This window comes from Canis lupus, chromosome X (genome assembly GCF_011100685.1).
Source record: "Canis lupus familiaris isolate Mischka breed German Shepherd chromosome X, alternate assembly UU_Cfam_GSD_1.0, whole genome shotgun sequence".
Taxonomy (NCBI): Eukaryota; Metazoa; Chordata; class Mammalia; order Carnivora; family Canidae; genus Canis; species Canis lupus.
In genome coordinates this window covers 12,073,079-12,086,344 of record NC_049260.1, presented here as the reverse complement: position 1 = coordinate 12,086,344, position 13,266 = coordinate 12,073,079, and the positions used below count along the sequence as shown (strand labels likewise).

The following is a 13,266-nucleotide window of genomic DNA, read 5'->3' as shown; positions in this document are numbered from 1 at the left end:
GGATGACAAGGGTCTTAGTCCTTTTGGGCTGCCATAACAATGTACCACAGACTGGGGAGCTTACAAACAACAGGAATTTGTTTCTCACAGTTCTGGAGCCTGGAAGTCCAAGATCAAGGTCCCAGCAGACTCAGTATCTGATGAGAACTTCCTTACCGGCTCATTGATGGCCATCTTCTTGCTGTGTCCCCACATGAGGGAAGGGGTGAGAGAGCTCTCTGGGGTCTCTTTTATAAAGGCACTAATACCATCACGAGGCACCACTCTTATGACCTAATCACCTCCCAAAGTCCCCACCTCCTAATACCATCACTTTGGGGGTTAGACTTCAACATATGAATGGAGAGGGGAAGACATAGACATTTAGGTCCTAACAAAAATGCATTACTGTTTACATGTAAAGTGGCTAGTATTGTTTACGTGTACTCATTGATTGGTTAAAACAATAGGCTATTCGCTTAAACTATATCCATTTTTGATTGATAAAATTTTGTAGGAAAGAATTGAACCAGTAAAGTTGAATTAAAAAGACAATAGAACATTAAGTAGAATAAGTATCAAGTAAATAATATTGGTTCTTCTAGTGGCACAAAAATACCTAAAATGATCACAATACTGTAATTTTGCTAATATTCTACCAAAAGAAATGTGTCCCCCAGTGAACAAGGGAGAGACATCTTCCCAAACGTTCTTGAGGTAGATGCCTGCTTTTAGAAGAGCCACCTTTACCCTACCCCACACAGCCCTGGAAAGGAGAAAAGGGCTGACAGCTTGTCCTATTGGTGATGTCAGGATATTGTGCCCTGATTTGACAGAAAGAGGTGAGCTGAGAAGCGGGTGCCTTTTGTTTTCCTGCTTTTTTAAATAAATCTGTTAGTTTTCCAGTCACTTTCTGATCTACATGGTAAAGGATGTCTCACTAATTTTACATTGTACATACTAAAAAATAAATAAACAAACAAACAGCTAATAGGAAGAAAAAGCCATTCAACAAATATTAATATTGTAAAGAAAGCATTTTATTATAGTATTTAATGAAAATGAGGAGCAGTGTTCATACAAAATTCTTTCTCAAGCCCTTTGACAGACCTCAAGCCCATTTTCCCCCTTTGAGTTCAGGAAGATACAAGTAAAACACTTTTGGAGGCACAAAAGACAAAAAGTTTCTTGTTAGGTTGTATCAGTAGCCCTGGAATCTGAAGCACCCCTTTGGAGGTCATACGACTAAGGCACGGGCAAGGAGGAGGGACCACATTTCCCTAAGGCAGTTTCTATAACCTCCATGGAGAAGGTGACCAAGAATTTATTATGCAAACCATGACATGGTTGAGAGTGAGAGGACGCTGTTAATCACACCAGAACACCAGGTGCAACTGAATCAGGTATAGCAAACTGGACACACCCAATAAAAACAACCTTTGTAGCTCTAAGATATAAGGGCAAATCAGGCATTGGTCCATTGGTTCTCACTCCAATTTGGAAGATTCACTGCAACATAATTTTGCACCAGGAGTTTGCAAAAGGCCCATGTGCTCTGGAAAATGCATATCTTATGTGTTTACCCTTTTAAAGGTAACTGTGGTTTGAACAGATCAATTAAATAAAATTAAGATATACATTTTCCCCCCACAATTATCTTTTTAAGAATTTTACTCATTTTCTTTCCAGAAAAGGAATGCACTCTAGAAGCGAATGCCTTCATCCTCTCCCTTTTTTAAGAGCACATAGCTCCCCAAACTTATACATATAGCTCCAAGCTTATTTTTTTCCTACTGAATGTATTATCTATTGTTAATTGTGGTAAAATACACATAAAATTTACCATCTTAACCTTTTTCAGTGTAGAGTTCAGTAGTGTCAAATCTACTCATCTAACCCTGCCTTTGCAGATCAAATGATTAGCATCCTAATGAAAGGAATACTACTAGTAAATGCAATATGAGTTTGAACACAGGCTTATAGGCAACTAGAAATATTCCAAGATATTTAAAAGCAAAGGCAGCAATAGCATGGATTCCTCAGAATATGTAGAGTTCTCTAGATTTTAGCCTGTTAAGTTTCTCTCCTTGTTACTGTAGCAAGTCTTCTAAGCTATTGTATAAATTGGCAAGTTGAGCACCTGCCTTGCATAGAACAATGTAATAAAGTTCAGCAGTTCAAGGGAAGCCATGAAGCCAAGATGGTTCTGTCATAGTGGAAAATATTATATTTTATGAAACAGTGTACAAACAATGCAAAATAATACTATAAACTATAGATTTATATTACTAGTCTTTTGAAAAAGATTTCTATAAATATGTCATGAAAGAATTTTAAATTCTAGGCCCTTCAAGCATTTTCTTTAAAATGTTCTGCATACGCTTTCCATATGATCAAGTATTGAAGTAATATATCTGATCTTCAGAAGTGAAAATAGAAAAAAAAAGTGGAAATGGATTCCTAGTTATAAAGTAAATTCTTGTTTTTTCTATCTTGTAAGTTAATAGTAAGTAAGTAAGCATATCATGTACTATGAATGACAACGAAAGGTCAGGACAAATATATTCATTGGGAAGGCCTTATAAAAGAATATACATTCATGTTTTGAAATAAAATATATGTAAAACCATGGCCAATGTTCAGCTAGCCAGGAAGTACCAGCCTGGACTCTGAGGCTATTTCTGAGAGGCCTGCCTTCTGAAGGATCAGTGTCTGTGTTCAATTGTTCAATATTTTGATTACCATCCCTACTTATAGCTCTATAGTTGTTCCAGTTGTTCAATATTTTGATTGCCATCCCTACTTATAGCTCTATAGAAGTACTAACTGATAAACATAAAAAGACAACTCAGAAATATCAGACATGAAAAGACATTACAATTATCAACAGGCTGCTGTAGGAGAAACTTGAGTCTCTTGCTGCTACTTCAGCATTAAACATCGTTATCAATAAAATTAAGAACTTGTCTACCAAAGAGCTTTCCTCAAAGACTCATGGGAGTACTGCTACACAAGAAATGCATGCCTCTAATTATTATTAAATGCAGGTGTTTCAAATAGTCTAGTTGCAATTTTAAAAAAGCTATTATTTATTAAAGCAAAGTACTGCCCAGATATGAGCATCTCAGGGGGTCACTTGGCTAGTTGAAGACTGGGGTTTCGCTTGTATATTCAGTACATAATCATGACGGAAGGAAGAAGCGGACAGTGCGATTCATCAGGGGCTGGAGGGGGCGGAAATTGTCCACCATTCTTTTCTCCTTCTCCCCCTCTGATGTGAAAAGCAGAGTCCGAAACTGCTCAAGCTAGAATAGAAGTAGGAAGCATAAAGAATTTCAATAAAGTAACAGCTTAACTTCATGAATAAATTACTTTCAGTTTTACAATTGTGAAACATTCTGCCAACAATACACAGAACAACTTATTTCTGGGTGGGAATGCCTTCTCTGCTGGACAGGGAATAAAATGTGTGGGAGGAGAGTGACAGGAGGTGGTAAAGCCGATGAGGTACTTGGGGTCTGAAGAGTGGGGGTCAATGGCCCAGTCCCCCATATATTGGCCATTTGCCAAGGACCAGGTACTTTATCTTTGATTCCAGGAGCCCCATCTTTAAATGGGGAAAATAAGTAGCCTACATGATAATATAGGGAAGGACTGATACCTATAGTAACAGTGCCAAAAATGTTTTGTTTCTTTAAAATGTAGCCGAATCATTAATACAATGTATTTTCATTGCTCCAGACCTGGGCATTGTGGGAAAGGTGGCGCATGTGAGTATCTTCTTAACAGGCAGTGGGATGCCCCCTGCCAGCACTGTCCAAGAGAAGCTTTCTGTGATGATGGAAGTGTCTTCTGCATGATTCATTATGGTAGCCACAAGCCACATATGGCTACTGAGTGCTTGAAATGTGGCCAGTGCAACTAAGGGACTGAGTTTTTACGTATTTATTTATTTTTAATTTTTTAAGGTTTATTTATTTATTTTTTAGTAATCTCTACACCCATCGTGGGGCTCGAAATCACAATCCTGAAATCAAGAGTTGCATGCTCTACTGACTGAGCCAGCCAGGAGCCCTGTAACTGAATTTTTTTTTTTAAGATTTTATTTATTTCTTAGAGACACAGAGAGAGGCAAAGACACAGGCAGAGGGAGAAGCAGGCTCCATGCAGGGAGCCCGATGTGGGACTTGATCCTGGGTCGCCAGGTTCACGCCCTGGGCTGAAGGCGGCGCTAAACTGCTGAGCCACCCGGGCTGCCCTGTAACTGAATTTTTAATCTGATTTTTATTTTAATGTACTTATATTTAAATTTAAATGGTGACATGTGACTGGTGGCTACTGGATTGGACAGTACAGTTAAGATGAAAAGGAGCAGCCCCAAATCAAGGGCCTCTTCTCTAACATGGCAATGGCATCATTCACCCCTTGGCTTTCTGAGCAACCATATTCTGGAACACTTGACTTCAAGCCAGGCCTATAAAATCTTTTCACAGCATTTCTCCTCACTCAATCAGGCACGCTGCAGCTATGGAGAAGACAGTGTGAAGGCACAGTAGGCAAGCATGTGAAGATTTGTTTGGATCAAAGACTTCAGGTCAAGTACAGCTGCAGAGGCAGGACTGTGACCAGGAGCAAGTACCAAACACAGTAACTATACATGCAAATTACACATATATCCTCATAAATTAATAATGTGTCCAAGTAGTTAAGATTTATTTTTATTCAGCTAATTGCAAAAGATTAGAAATAGCTCAAATATCAATAATAAGTTACATTAGATCTATAAAATGGACTATATCTAGTCACTAAAAATGATGTTGGAGATAATGTTATGATCTATAAAATGTTCCACATATCATTGAGTAAAAACAGGAACAAAATGGTAGGTACAGAATGATTCCATTTGGTTAAGAAATTTATGCATATTTGGGCAGCCCGGGTGGCTCAGCGGTTTAGCGCCACCTTCAGCCCAGGGCCTGATCCTGGAGACCCAGGATCGAGTCCCATGTCAGGCTGCCTGCATGGAGCCTGCTGCTCCCTCTGCCTGTGTGTGTGTGTGTGTGTGTGTGTGTGTGTGTGTGTCTGTCTGTCTGTCTCTCTGTCTTTGTCACTCATGAATAAATAAATAAAAATCTTCAAAAAAAGAAATTTATGTATATTTATACAGATAAAAGACCAAAAGGATTTATGTTTATCTGTATAGACAAAACAACCAGAAGGATTTATCCAATGACCAACACTGATTGCATTGACAGGTGACTAGGATTATAGATGGCAGCTAACATTTCTTTTCTTACTGAGTTTTCTGTGTTGAGATTTCATTTGAAACCTCCTCACATGGGCCACTGACCCTCTGATTTACTGATTTTACAGATTTATTTTTCAGTGTTAGGTCAATTTTTAAATATGAAGTATAGACACAGACTAAACGTATACGCCACCAAGCCCAGGCTTATGGACAGTTAAGTTCTGTATTTTGTCATTTGTTTTTGGTAGTTCTCATCACACAGATTTTAAAAAATTACATGGTCTAATTTACTAGTTGCTTTCTTTAGGACTTCTGGTTTTGATATATAGTTAGAAAAGCTTCCTCCATTTGGAAGTATAAAAAGATTTCTCTATGCTTGTCCTAGCACTTTTATGGTGGAGTTTTTAACATTGAATGTATTTGGAATATATTCTTGTATGAGGTCTGAATGGTGGGTCTAACTTTTCTCCCCCAAATGTCTAACAAGTTGTCCCTCAACAGCATTTATGAGAGACTCTCATCTTTTCCCCCATTGAAATGAGATGCTACCTTTACCACAAACTCAATTCTCATATGTACTTGGATGTATTTCTGAACTTAATCACTTTCTCCCCTCCAGTGATCTCTTTATTTGTCTGCCAGGGCCACACTACTATTGAGGCTTTATAAATATGTGGATCTAATCAGCTCTCATTTCCTTTTTTTTTTTTTTAAGTATTTATTTATTTATTTGAGAGAGAGAGAGAGAGAGAGAGAGATGGCCAGAGACAGCACGAGACAGGGCTCTATCCCAGAGGCAGGGCTCTATCTCAGGAGCCCAATATCATGACCCAAGCTGAAGTCAAACGCTTAGCCCACTGAGTCACCCAGGCGCCCCCCACCCCCACCTCATCTATCATTTTCTCTTTCAGAATTTTCCCTGACTATTTATGCTTGTTTGTTTTTCTGCATGATTTTAGAAATAGCACATCTATCTAAAAATCCTATTGGCACAGTAAATGGACCATATCAAACTTATGGGGAATAAACAATGGAGAATAACAACTGAAGGAGAGGGGCACCTGGGTGGCTCAGTGGTTGAGTATTGGCCTTTGGCTCAGGTCGTGATACTGGAGTCCTGGAATCAAGTCCCACATTGGCTCCCTGCATGAAGCCTGCTTCTCCCTCTGCCTGTGTCTCTGCCTCGGTGTCTCTCATGAATAAATAAATAAAATTAAAAAAAAAACTGAAGGAGAATTGATATCAAAGGCGTCTTTATGCTGTCTTCTGATTTAATAGCATGGTATCAATTTTATGAATTCTTTTGTATCCTTCAGGGATGTTTTAAGATTATATGCTAAATTTTCTTGTTAAGCCTACTTCAAGGCATTTTATCTTTTTGTTTCCATTATAAATAGTGTTCATTCTTCCATTATAACTTTATATCATTATATCCTTTAACTGATTGTGATTTATATATATTAAATGTATTGATTTCTATAAATTAGTATTATACCCCACTAATTACTGAATTACCTTATTTTTGAGGTAGTTTTTTTTTTTTTGAGGTAGTTTTTTTTATTGTTTCTCTAATGTGTTTTTTCTTTTTTGGTGTAATCATATTGGCTACTTCCAGAACATAATACAAAATTGTATATGGTAATAATATTTCCATATTAAGCATACTATTTATTTTTGAACTGAGAGCAATCCCTTTTATCAATTTAGGGAAATATCCATTCATTTCTATTTTATTTAAACATTTAAGAAACTGAGGGGCCCCTGAGTGGCACAGTGGGTTGAGCATATGACTCTTGTTGGTTTTTGCTCAGGTCATGATCTTGGGGTCATGGAGTCAAGCCTTGCAACTGGGCTAGGGCTCTGAGCTCAGTGAGTAGCCTGCTGAACTTTCTCCGTCTCCCTTTCCCCTCCCTGCACATGCACTCTTTCTCTCTCAAATAAATAAACCTTTTTTAAAAATTTAAAAACTGGGGATGCCTAGGTGGCTCAGCGGTTGAGCATCTGCCTTTGGCCCAGGGCGTGATCCTGGAGTCTCGAGGTCAAGTCCTACATCGAGCTCCCTGCATGGAGCCTGCTTCTCTCTGCCTATGTCTCTGTCTCTCTCTCTCTTTCTTATGAATGAATAAATAAAATCTTTTTTAAAAATTTAAAAACTGAATAGTGAATTTTGCTAATGCCTTTTAACATATAGAAATGATTATATGATTTTTCTATGTAGATTCACAGATATGATGAATTATACTAATATCATTCCTAATAAGGAACCATCCTTGCTTTGTTGGAATACATACTACTTGGTTGAAGTGTATTATTTCTTCTAATGTACTGCTTGCTTCCTTTTTTAAAAAAGATTTTATTTTTTAATTGTCAGAGAGCGAGCAAGAGAGCACAGCTGGGGGAGCAGCAGGCAGAGTGAAAGGCAGGCTCCCTGCTGAGCAAGCCCAAGACAGCTTGTGCTCTCTTGCTCACTCTCTGACAATTAAAAAATACAATCTTTTTAAAAAAGGAAGCAAGCAAAAAAAAAAAAAAAAAAGGAAGTAAGCAGTACACTAGAAGAAATAATACACTTCAACCAAGTAGTATGTATTCCAACAAAGCAAGGATGGTTCCTTATTAGGAATGATATTAGTATAATTCATCATATCTGTGAATCTACATAGAAAAATCATATAATCGGGCAGCCCTGGTGGCGCAGCGGTTTGGCGCCGCCTGCAGCCTGGGGTGTGATCCTGGAGTCCCATATCGGGCTCCCTGCATGGAGCCTGCTTCTCCCTCTGCCTGTGTCTCTGCCTCTCTCTCTGTGTCTATGAATAAATAAATTTAAAAAATAATAAAATTCTTAAAAAATAATAATAATAAAATTCTTAAAAAAAGAAAAATCATATAATCATTTCTATATGTTAAAAGGCATTAGCAAAATTCACTATTCAGTTTTTAAATTTTTTAAAAAGATTTTATTTATTTATTCATGAGAAAGAGAGAGAGAGGCAGAGACATAGGCAGAGAGAAGGAGTGAAAGGCAGGCTCCTTGCTGAGCGAGCCCAATGACATGGGACTCAATCCTAGGACCCTGGGATCATAACCTGAGTTGAAGGCAGCCGCTTAACCAACTGAGCCACCCAAGCGTGCTTGTACTGCTAGCTTATTTCTCATATATTGTTTTTGCTTTCTTTAAAATATATTCTTCAGAGGAGCACCTAAGTGGTGAGGTTGATTAAGCATTGGACTCGGTTTCAGCTCAGGTCATGATCTCAGGGTTATGGGATAGAGCCTTACATCGGGCTCCACACTGGGTATGGAGCCTACTTATAATTCTCTCTCCCTCTGCCCCTCCCTCTCTAAAATAAAAAAATAAATCTTTATATATATATATATATATATATATATATATTCTTCAATCTTTATTTTTTGATGCAAGATTTGATTGATGTTGGTATCAGCTATCCTGGCTTCATAAAAAAGATTTTAGAAGCTCTTGCTCTTGTGAAAATGCTTTGTAATTAATAAAAAGCCCATAGAGCAAGCATATACAAGTATTATTGTAGCTTAGTTAAATTATGAATTAGACAGGATTTTGTGCATTGACATAGTAATCACCACTTAAACTTACTTTTTTTTATAAACTTAATTTTTAAAAAGAAAATAAACTCTGAAGTTCAAAACATCTGACTTAGAATTTCTGGACATTGTTGGATTCTGTCTTTATCCTGAAGTTCCAGAGCAAAATTTCCTTAGGATTTTAAAGGGTTTTGAGCACATTCATTTCTAGCCTTCATTCTTCCTTTTAAAAGGGCCTTGTTTATATAGAGATTCATATTTATATACAAAATATACAATGCATAAGACATATGTCATTGCCAAATATGAAAGTAAAAACCTTGTTTCCTCAATTTTAACTCTTCTCTCTAGTTGATTTGAAGCCTTCTCTAATTTATACCCAAATTTTAAGACAAGATGTTAGCACATTTTAATAAAAATGTATAAGCATTACAAGATGTTAACAACTGATGCCAAAGTTGGAGCCCAGCCTTGTTTTTAAAGGGACAGACTAGCATTTCCTCATACAGAAATGTGGAAAGAACATACCTGATCATGATCAACCTCTACGGGCTGCTTCTTAATGATCCAGGTGACAGACTCAGAGAGTGGAGGGGTAGTCAGGGACCCCGAGTAGGTCCAGTAATCTGGGCAGGCAGGCATCAGGCAGGAAGGATCGAATGACCCAAATTCCACAAGGGTGTCCTGGCCAAGAGAAGGGGTCACCGAAACTATCATTCAGCGTGAAAACCACTCAGGAATTGCAAGACCCTGATTCCTGGGGAGTCTGGGGACCAGCACTGGTCCAGAGGAGTTGCAGGTACCTCTGGGTGCCTAAGGACAGAATCACACCCATGCTTTGTTCCTACATATAATCCACTGTGCAAGGTTCTCTTTTTTAAAAAAGAGACATAACAGATTTTAATTGAGACATAATTGACAACAGTATAGTCCTGACAGTCCTCCACAGGAACACAGCAAAAACCACTTTCTCCGCCCAGTCTAGTGAGTTTGCTGCAGGTGGTCTGCTCTGACCTCTTTGGGAGGCATCAGGTGGTAGCTGGTGCATGAACAAAGAGGCTCCTCTTTTTCAAGAAAAAGGAATAGAGTTCTCCTTTCTAAAACACAATGCAAATTCAGGGGAGCCAGGCCCCTGGGAGGAAAGGGGAGACAGAGAGAAGGGAGGAAAAAGAGGGAGGTGGAGGGGAAGAGGGAAAGAGGTAGTGGGGAGACAGCCAGGTGGGTGGGTGTGGGGGGAGAGAGAGAAGATATGGACCCCCAGGGAACAGCCCCTTTGGGATCCTGAATACTGGACAGTTAACCCTGGGGCCTGCACAAAGGTAGATCCTGAAGGATATGGTAACTGTTCTTTACAGCTAGCCAAGCCAAGGTTCTGTCAGACTCTTCTCTGCCCCCTGCCTGTGAGAGGGCAGGTAGAGTCAACAGGGCTGCTCTGGGTGCTTCCACCGGGACTCAGAAGGAGCAGAGGAGGGGACAGCGCTGTGTTCCCGAGTCCCTGAGCGCTGGGGCATGGCAGCAAAACCAGAGGTCAGTGCCCACCAACAGAATCACTTCTGCGGCCTTCAAGGTGTCCCAGGGCCAGGGGCTCAACACACGCATCTTTTTTTTTTTTTTTAAAGATATTATGTATTTATTCATGAGAGACACAGAGAGAGAAAGGCAGAGAAATAGGCAGAGAGAGAAGCAGGCTCCATGCAGGGAGCCCGATGCGGGACTCGATCCCGGGACTCCAGGACCTCGCCCTGGGCTGAAGGCAGATGCCCAGCCACTGAGCCATCCAGGGATCCCCCTCAACACACGCATCTTAAGTAGCAAGTTGTCTTCCGGGGCAACTTTCAAAGTGCCTTGTCAACGTCTCCACTCTGAGATCAAATGTAAGATATGTTTCAAGTGATTTAGGGAGAATAGTATTACCTTATGCTTGATTGATGGCAAGGTATCCACCAATTTCTGTAGTTCTTGGTGATGTTTGCCTAACTAAAGAAGGAGCAAGGAGAAAATATTAAAAACAATTGACATTCACTTTTGAAATCGTAACAGAATGTGAATTAAAATTAGCCACCTGGTGATTACATAAAAACAAATCAATCACCCTATTTAAACTACACTTAAACTGATAATTTAGATCACTGTAAACATCACAGAATTAAAGTAGACACAGAACAAATGAGCAGGCTGTTTGCTGACAGGGTCAGCGTGCCTGCAGGGAAAAGTATCCCTGCTCCATTTAGATATCAGTTCTTGTGTTGAAATTTTAATTAATTAAAATTAAAAATTGTTCCACAAAATAGCCACATTTCAAGAGCTCATTTACGTAATGTGGCTCATAACTACTCTATTGGACTGCATTTTTATACCATTTGAAATATATTCATAGCAATCTTGTATTTTAATCATTGTTTTTTCTTTCTTGTTTTCTTAAATTGAAGTATAGTTGACACACAATGTTTTTTTTTTTGACACACAATGTTACAGTAGTTTCATGTGTACAACATAGTGATCCCACAAGTCAATCATTGTTTCTTTTTACCCCACTATAGTTAGATTTTTTTTAAGATTTTATTTATTTATTCATGATAGACACACAGAGAAAGAGAAGCAGAGACACAGGCAGGGAGCCTGACGTGGGACTCGATCCTTGGTCTCCAGGATCAAAACCCGGGCTGAAGGTGGCGCTAAACCGCTAAGAGGCTGCCCCTCAGAACTTAATATCACATTCTTACCTTTAAAAATACTCCTATTACAGCCAAACCATGTTCTTCTAGTGCTGCATCCTCAAAGTTTTCAAATTTGACTGCATTCCAATGCACCAAGTGCAGCTGAAACACCATTAAAAGCAGGTTTGACACAGGACCATAAAGTATCACTCCAAAGCAAACAGCCCTATTCAACACATCATATTTTAACATGTTTCCTCACCCAAAATAAAGCCACTGAGAAAAGCATACACCAATCTGGTGCAAAATGAGATAGAAATAAATAGCAGGAAGAACTGCATGCAGGAACAGTAATTAATATTCCTCTTTTTTTTTTTTTTAATGATAGTCACAGAGAGAGAGAGAGGCAGAGGAAGAAGCAGGCTCCATGCACCGGAAGCCCGATGTGGGATTCGATCCCGGGTCTCCAGGATCGCGCCCTGGGCCAAAGGCAGGCGCCAAACCACTGCGCCACCCAGGGATCCCAATATTCCTCTTTTTTTTAAGATTGATTTATTTATCCTGGTGAGGGAGAAGGGGTTGAGGGAGAGGGAGAGACTCAAGCAGACTTCATTACTGAGTGTGGAGCCCAACATGGGGCTGGATCCCAGGACCCCGAGATCATGACCTGAGCCAAAATCTAGAGTTAGCCGCTCAAATGACTGAGCCACCAGGTGCCCCTAATATTACTTCTGAATAGTGGGATTTATCTGGAGAAAAATAAAACGAATATAGCAAGGTGAGGGAGTAACGTCTGTCCATTCCCATTCTGATTTGCATTAAACCATCATATCAAAAATCCATTTGCATCTTAAGGAGGGATGTTTATATTGAGAGAAATAGATTCTCTCCATGGGAATTAGACAAGAGTTGAAGACAAATTTCTTTGAGGGATAACCACTTAAAACACGTTTTTTTTTTTTTAATTCATGAGAGACACAGGCAGAGGGAAAAGCAGGCCCTTCACAGGGAGCCCAATGTGGGACTTGATCCCAGATTCCAGGATCACGACCTGGATCAGCCAAAGGCAGGCGCCCAACCGCTGATCCACCCAGGCGTCCCCACACGTGTTTCTTTTTAAGGTATCATTTAAAACTAAATTAAGGGGAAAATTGTAAGAATAAATTCTATTTCCCTTTGCATTTCCTATTCCTCCCTACAAATTATTTCTTGTCCATCATTCATAAATGCATCATCACCCAGTTTCCCAAATATACCCTCAAGGTCACAGTTCACTTGTTCGTCTCTCCTGAAATGGACCTTGCCTCCAAGTTCTGTTGCTTTTATTTCAGAAATGCTTGTTAAATCTTGCTCTTTTTCTCTAATTTTATCGCCACAGCCTTCATTTAGGCTGCTACCAATTCTCACTTGGATTAATTCAACCTGGTGGCCCTGCATTGTTGCCTCGGTTATAACTTCAGGCTTTAATTTGAGCCTAGCTTAGAATTCTAGAAGGATTGTTTTAGGATCTTTTTTTTTTTAAAATATTTTAATTATTTATTTGACACAGAGAGCAAGAGAGAGAGAGAAAACACAAGCAGGGGGTAGGAGAGGCAGAGAGAGAGAGGAGATGCAGGTTCTCTGCTGAGCAGGGAACCCGACGCAGGGCTGGATCCCAGGACCCCAGAATCATGACCTGAGCCAAAGGCAGTAGCTTAACCATTGGGCCATCCAGGTGCCCCACTGTTTTAGGATCTCTTTTTTTTTTTTAAAGATTTTATTTATTTATTCATGAGAAACACACAGAGAGAGGCAGAGACATAGACAGAGGGAGGCAGGCTCCTT

The 13,266-nt window shown here is 39.4% G+C and overlaps 1 protein-coding gene across 6 annotated transcripts in view; it reads right to left on the bottom strand.

The window, feature by feature from the left end:
* Positions 1–997: 997 nt before the first annotated feature.
* Positions 998–13,266, bottom strand: part of CA5B (carbonic anhydrase 5B) — a 133,473-nt gene continuing 121,204 nt past the window's right edge. For all 6 annotated transcript variants that reach the window (XM_038586881.1, XM_038586886.1, XM_038586880.1 and 3 more), the window contains 4 exons: positions 11,509–11,604; positions 10,700–10,762; positions 9,314–9,469; positions 998–3,284 (listed from right to left, as the gene is read on the bottom strand). In XM_038586881.1, the coding sequence (XP_038442809.1) occupies positions 3,162–3,284; positions 9,314–9,469; positions 10,700–10,762; positions 11,509–11,604 (438 nt within the window). In that variant the 3' untranslated portion in view covers positions 998–3,161. The remainder of the gene's footprint in view (positions 3,285–9,313; positions 9,470–10,699; positions 10,763–11,508; positions 11,605–13,266) is intronic.